The 7,447-nt window shown below is 40.9% G+C and overlaps 1 protein-coding gene across 7 annotated transcripts in view; it reads left to right on the forward strand.

Annotated features, from left to right (window-relative positions):
- Positions 1-6,163, forward strand: part of LOC140426192 (MAP kinase-interacting serine/threonine-protein kinase 1-like) — a 144,443-nt gene extending 138,280 nt beyond the window's left edge. For all 7 annotated transcript variants that reach the window (XM_072510666.1, XM_072510663.1, XM_072510667.1 and 4 more), the window contains 3 exons: positions 2,307-2,471; positions 2,906-2,949; positions 4,243-6,163. In XM_072510666.1, the coding sequence (XP_072366767.1) occupies positions 2,307-2,471; positions 2,906-2,949; positions 4,243-4,489 (456 nt within the window). In that variant the 3' untranslated portion in view covers positions 4,490-6,163. The remainder of the gene's footprint in view (positions 1-2,306; positions 2,472-2,905; positions 2,950-4,242) is intronic.
- The last annotated feature ends 1,284 nt before the right edge of the window (positions 6,164-7,447 follow it).

The raw sequence follows: 7,447 nt of genomic DNA on the forward strand, positions 1-7,447 counted from the left end.
ATCAAATTTGTGGAGTTTAGAAGTTCTTATCGGAATTCCATTTCTCAGTAGTATTATTAATATCATTTTGCAATATCAGTATGTTCTGATGGAATAAGTAAACAAAGCATTTTGTTCAGCGAGAGGGGAACGACTGAATGAAAATGTGAATTTTGTATCTGTCATTGTGTAGGGATCTGGCCATAACGAGGGGTTATAAGATTAAAAGAGCTATTTTCCTAGGAATGAGGTTTAAATTTTGTTTTTAAAAGAGTTGATTTTCCTAAAAGGTTAAAAATGTTCATCTCCCTAATGCTGAATGATCGTGAGCCTGTGAGTGAAAAAGCTTACCTCATTTTAAAGCCATATGGGCAACTCCTGATAAGATGGTTTCACCCCTACAGTCATGAAGCTGACCACATGGTAAAACATTGATAAAATGGTTTTGCAAACCATTGCAAAAGCTACCACAGTGCAATATTTGATAAGATAGTTTTATGCTGATAACCCTAAACCACAATCAACGGAGGTTTTGACAAAACTGACCAAGTCCAAACTGAATTATAACTGACTCCCTAATCTTGAAACACAGTGAACTGAATCATGAAAATTGATCATTACAGGCACTTGCAACTATCCTGGCTTTCTTAGAAATAAAAGCAGGACAAATTTCCTTGAAAATTAGCAGTTATATAATGGTCCATAACATCCGTTCCCTGGGGCGCTATATATGGACCAGACCTGAAAGATATGCTGGGGATTTCTCCCTTATATCTCCACTTGAGGATCGCGTGGCAATTGCCCGGAGGTTTCAACCTCCCTGCACTAGAAACCATCCGATACTGTGATCCAAATCTAAAACTTCACGTGGTTCCAACTGTCTTACATCAATAGTTACCCAGAAAAAGGCAGAAAAACTAAAGCCACTTAAAACATCTGAGTAACTTATAGTACTGATCTCCACCACCACTGCCACCACAGGACCCTCCGCACCCTTCCCCCATGGAGCTTCAACCTGCCCACCGCCATGAAAATTGAGGCTGGATAGGGAAAAGGCCCTTAGGTGGCCATCAATTGGCCACTTAGGGGCTTCAATTAAGACAAAAGCGGGGTTCCTATCTGAAGCCTTGCCTGCTCCAGCATAAAATCGCTGTGCAGTCAGGGCAGGCGTAAACCTGGAAGGATCTTGTCCATGCTTACAATTCCAGCCCTGAAGTTTCTCCTAGCAGTTTTTGATGCAAGTAAGTGATTACTAGGCCATTTCAGAGGGAAGTTAAGAGTCAACCATGTTTTCAAGGGTCTGGAGTCACATATAGGCTGGATCGAAGAAGGTCAGCAGACCTTCTTCCCTAAAAGGCGTTAGTGAGCAACTTGGGTTTTTAATTACAATCTTGTAGGTCAGTGCTGAAGAGTCACACAGACTCAAAACATTAACTCTGTTTCTTTCTGTTCCATGGTCAACATTACGGATGCCAGCGTTTTATTCACTATTTTTCCACATCTGTTAGCATTTGTGTTTGAATCCCAGTCTCTAGATTATTATTATCTGAATTATTAGACTACTATAATAATCACCATGCTATCATACCCAGGTAGGACTATGGTTCCATTAGTGCTACATTTTACTTAGTTCAACTGGTCATTTTTTATGTATGTGCCTAAACAGTTGGCATCAATGCAGGGTCTCACAGCCAAACCATGTCTTGATGTTCATACAGATGAAAACACCATAGGGGTCATGAGGTAATGACTGATGTTTCCCTTTACTACCCCTGAGCTCCTGGTACCCAGCTCTGAATAGGGAATAATGATGACAAGAATTAGGTCTGATTTTTGTGACTCAGCTACTCTGTTTCTTTGCTAATTGAACCATTGAAAGAGCTTTGATTTTACTATGGTACATTCTGTTAAAGGTGCACCACCCAATTCAAATATAATGAAATGAAAACCAAAAATGCTGAAAAAACTCAGCAGGCCTGACCGAATGCGCGGTGAGAGAAACAGAGTTAACGTTTTGAGCCTGTGTGACTCTTCAGCACTGAGTGCACCTACACTACACAGATTGTAGCTGTTGGAGTGGTTCGCCTTGTCATGAGCATGTTGGAATGGGCAATAACTGCTGGCAGTTACACTGAAGCTGACATCCCCAGAAGGAATTTTTAAAACATTTCTGAAGAAATATGGGTTGAAAATGTTAACTCTGTTTTTCTCTCCACAGATGCTGCCAGACCTGCTGAGCTTATCCAGCCATTTCTATTTTCATTTCAGATTTCCAGCATTCGTAGTATTTTGCTTTTAGAGTATAATAAATGTTTCTTTGCCCGTAGAACATACTGTTTGAGAGCATACAGAAAGGCAAATATGAGTTCCCTGAGAAGGACTGGGCTCACATCTCTAATGAGGCGAAGGATTTGATTTGCAAGTTGTTGATGCGTGATGCAAAAGATAGACTCAGTGCTGCACAAGTTCTTCAACATCCTTGGGTGCAGGGGGTAAGTGTGTATAGTTAAAATTGAGTTAAAATGGGATTATTTGACTGTGTGGAGTTTGCATGTTCTCCCCATGTCTGCACGGGTTTCCTCCGGGTGCTCCAGTTTCTCCCACAGTCCAAAGAAGCGCAGGTTAGGTGGATTGGCCGTGTTATATTGCCCCTTAGTGTCACAAAGATATGCAGGTTAGGTGGGTTATGGGGATAGGGCGCGGGAGTGGGCCTAGATAGGGCGCTCTTTCAGAAGGTTGGTGCAGACTCGATGGGCCGAATGTCTGCACTGTAGGAATTCTGTGTGCAGTGATTCTATAACACATGCCCCTCTGTGAAGTATCACACATTAAGTTTAACAAAAGTTGGAAGAGAGAGGTCTAGAAAAAATTCTTTGCAACAAAAACTAAATATATATTCCAGTGATAATTCTCTCTTTTGTCATAGAATGCACCAGAAAGACGTCTGCCCACACCACAGCTACTACAAAGGTAAGGAACTTTCTAATCCTGCTTATTAATCTGATACTAGGGGTGGGATTTTCTGGTTTCTCGGCGCAGGAGGTTGTGCACCATTCGCTGTGGCGGAATTCTCTGCTCCTGCCATTGTCAATGGGAATTGCCATTGAAGCTAATCTTGGCCGCCAAGAACCCCCGGGTTTGGATGCACTGTGGGCAGGACCAGAACGGTTCACTGCCAGTGAACGGTGGGAGAATCCCGCCCTAAGAATTAGCCTCCTGATTCTTTGTACTGCTTCCATTACTTGACTGTACCTTTAGGGACTGGAAATAGATGTGGTATTCACAGTGGAGTTTGACCAGAGAACTAACCGTTTCATTGTGACTTTCCCTGACTTGTACTCTACTGTGTGGTTAAAGAATTATACCTTCTATTAGTTTTGTTAATTCATTTTCAATTATACTTGCGCTATTTTAATGCCATTCAACAGTGTTGCCCATTTGTCCTCATGTGCAATCCTTTGCATTTGCTCACTTACATATTTTGTCCAGCTGATTATATAATTTCCTCCCTGTCTCATCCAATTTTACCGTGCGTTCTATTTTGGCTTAATCTGCAAATTTGACCAGTTTGCAGCCAGTTTCTGAAGCCCAGGTCACTCCCTGCGAAGTGCTGTAGTTGCCTGTGTCTGTTTTGCCAGCCTGAGAATATGGGCACCATGTCAGACTGTTTCTAATGTAGAGGCACAGTGTTCAGTAATTCCCCTGTATACTGATCATCAATGCTGAAAAAGCACCTTTCCAATTTCTCTTGGTCTCCTGCGAAAAATATCATGTTTTTTTGGAGATTTATTTGTTTGGGAGCTCTTGCAGCCTGTCCAAGACTTCGATCTATCTCATTTATATCAAACTCATTCATTCTGTTTCGTTTCTCTGCTCAGTGAAAGCATATTGTTCATTACTTCCCCCAAGTATTCACAAGGGAAGACATCATTCAGAATATTAATGATCTTGTGCACATCCTCTTTCAAGTCTGTTTACATCTTTTATGGTTCTCACATCTTCTCTGGCTGCCCTTCTACAATTGAATTAGTGCAAACATACAGGCTACTTGTAATTTTCTGTTTGATCTGATGCGTTTGTAATGGCAGATATTAAATCACATGGCTAAATTAGCACTCGGATTTAATAATAGGGCAATGTCTTGACTTGTACAATGTTATACAGTATTGTCCTTTTGCTTTATATGCATTTTGAGGTTATATTATGCAGTGTTGTTCACCAGTTTATAGACATATTTAAAGTTTAGACTTGTTCCTCCTCCAGAAATAGCAGCACAAAGGACCTGACTGATTTTGCTGCAGAAGCTATTGCCTTCAACAGGCAGCTTTCACAGCAGGACGAGGAAATGCAAGGGGAACAGGAGGCTATCATCAAGACTGTTTGTTCCATGCGACTGTCCCCTCCCTCCAATTCCAGGCTTGCTAAGCGCAGGGCCAAAGCACAGGCTGGAAAGACCCCACAGCGGCAGCTATCCACCCCAACGATGAGTATCAGTGATGGGACTTCCTGATCGCATGTCTTGATAGATTTCACCCAATGAAGAGATGCTCTGACATAACTCATCTAATGGAGCAGAGCTTCAATCTGTGAAAATTTTATTTAAAATGAAACATGACCTTGCTACTCCCTCTACAGCAGTTAGCTCTGTTATTTTTATATAAGGAGAGGTTATGGAATAATATTTTTAAACATTGTAACAAATATATTTATTTTTTATCTTAACATCTGTCCATTGTTTGAAATGTTTTGATGTTGAACATGCCTGAAAGATATAAATAAACCTAAGTTGACTCAGGGATTCTCATTGAAAAGGAGGTAACTTAACTCTTCAGGTTAGTGTGAAACATTAACTTACAGATGGATGTTTTATATAAATCAGTGTTGATATTCACCCTCCCCGTGTATATAAAACTGCACTTATCCAAATTGCACATCATTTGCCAGTCAACGCCCCAATCTCCCAATACACCAGGCCCGCCTGACACAAATGAGCATTGTCCACCATCCTAACACTCATACAGATCTGGGCACAGTCTGCAAACTTGCAGATTGTGTCCCCCAACACCTACCTCCAGATCACATATATTCGTTTTTGAGAGATTTAGAGGTATATTTCAGTGGAAGGAATCCCGATTGGACACATCATGCAGTATTAGCATGATTGGGCTACTGGGACTGAAGGCTCCAATCATCTTTATATTAAAATGGAATCAAAGACGGTTTTCTAAGATGTACATTCATGCCAAAATTAATAGAAAGGACACATCTGGCAGTTGAATTGTTGCCAACCCCTGCATTTGTATATGGCATTATTATCTCCTTTAGACAGTATTGGACATGTGTTGAGTGAGCTCCTGTCAACTGAGAAAATATGAAGTTGGGCTTTTTGGCAAACCTTAAGTTTGCAAGACCGTGCAGTAGGTGTTCTTGTAATGTGATAATAATGCTGTTCTTCGAGGAAGCTAGGTTTGTATTATGAAAGGATGCAATGTTTCAAATGATAATACTGTTTCCAGAAGCCCAGTACATTCAACAAATTATTCAATTTCTGTGTATTTCAATGATGTATGTCATTGAATATCATAAATAGACATCATTATATAAAAAAATGTGCATGCAGTGTGATTGATACCTCTTTGCCATTCTTGAAACTCTTCTAGTGTAAGTTGTTCGGTAATGTGTGCCATTTCTCATTTGTGTCAAATTGCTCTCCCTTGTGCTACCGGGCACATTTGATAATATTTGTAAAAACTGCAGGTGCGATCATCAGGTTCTTCCACCTCGAGCTATTCATATTTGCTGATCCTGGGACTTGCGGCCAAAGCATTGGATTGTCTGCAGTGTTCTTTCCAGATTAAATACTGCAATATGAGGAAATGATTAGATTTCCTTCACATCATTAGGATCTACACAGCAGAATACTGGAATTAGCAAGTATTTCTTCCCTCTCGACCTCTCCAAGAAAAATTGTTGATCTAAAAATGGCTGGGAAAAGAAAATGAGCAAAAAGAGAGATTCAGTAGAGTAACTGAGCAAGGTGAATAAAAGTCAGCCTGTTCAAACACTCATTAAAATTCCTACATGAGAAGTGTTTCAACAATCTAAGAATGCTTTTCTTTAAAACAAAGTTTTTGTCAGATTAAAAATAAAGGCATCTACACTTGTGAATAAAAAATTACCTCAGCTCCATGTTACAGTGCTTTTATTGTAGCTCACATATTACACCCTGCACAGCATTTTCTAACCTTATTCATTGGCAATTGTTTATTAATAGGCCTTTTTTATTCTTTCATGGGATGTGGGCATTGCTGGCTAGAGCAGCATTGTTTTTATTGCTTATCCCTAACTGCCCTTGAAAAGTTGGTCGGACGCTGCTGCCTTGAACCGCTGCAGTTCATGTGGTGCTGTTAGTGTAATTAAAATGAATTTATGTGGTTTCTGCGATTGACGGTTGTAATGAGAATGTTGGAGGATGGATAAGGGGTGAAGGTACTGCAAGTTTTCCAATTTCCTACCTTAATTTTGTTGCAAGTTAATTTCAATTATTAATGGGCACGGTCACCGCATCACAATTTAAGGGGAACAAACATGTTTATGCGATGCTGGGATTGTGGATTTCTTTTCAAAACCAAAAGGATTGCCACAGGTACCTTATTTTTCCTAAGCTATACACAGATCTGACATCTTAAAATTTGATTGAACCATGTTTGTGAGTGTAGCTGTGCCTCCCTATCTTGGATTGCAATGCCAAAATGCTGCTGCTTGAACCAGACTCACCATTTTGGAAGTTAAGCAAGGTCCACAAACAGCAAATGATTTTTAAAAATCCGTTCGGGGATGTGGTTGGCGGAGACTAGATCATTCATTGCCCATCCTTGATTGCCCTTGAGAAGATGGAGGTGCCTTCTTTAACCGCTGCAGCCCCTATGGTGGAGGTATATCCACAGTGCTGTTAGGGAATATTGACCCAAAGAGTGAAGAAATGGTGATATATTTTTAAGTCAGGATGGTAAGTGGCTTGGATGGGAACCTCCAGGTGGTCGTGTTCCTAGGTATCTGCTGCCCTTGTCATTCTAGTTGGTAGTGGTCGTGGATTTGAAAGACGTTACCGAAGGATTCTTGGTGAGTTCCTGCAGTGCCTCTTGTAGATGGTATATACTGCTACTACTGTGTCGGTGGTGGAGGAGTGAATGGTTGTGTAAGGGATGCCAACCAAATGGGCTGCTTTGACTTGGATGGCGTAAAGCATCTTGAATGTCGTTGGAGCTGCACTCATCCCTTAAAAGTGGAGAGTATTCCATCAAAAATCTGACGTGCCTTGTAGATTGGGGAGTCGGAAGGTGAGTTACTCGCCACAGGATTCCGAGCCTCCAACCTGCTCTTGTGGCCACAATATTTATATGGCTGGCTCAGTTCCCTTTCTGGTCAATGGTAAGCCTGCAGGATGTTGATTTCACCAGTACACTGT

The sequence above is a fragment of the Scyliorhinus torazame genome, chromosome 7 (genome assembly GCF_047496885.1).
Source record: "Scyliorhinus torazame isolate Kashiwa2021f chromosome 7, sScyTor2.1, whole genome shotgun sequence".
Classification (NCBI taxonomy): domain Eukaryota; kingdom Metazoa; phylum Chordata; class Chondrichthyes; order Carcharhiniformes; family Scyliorhinidae; genus Scyliorhinus; species Scyliorhinus torazame.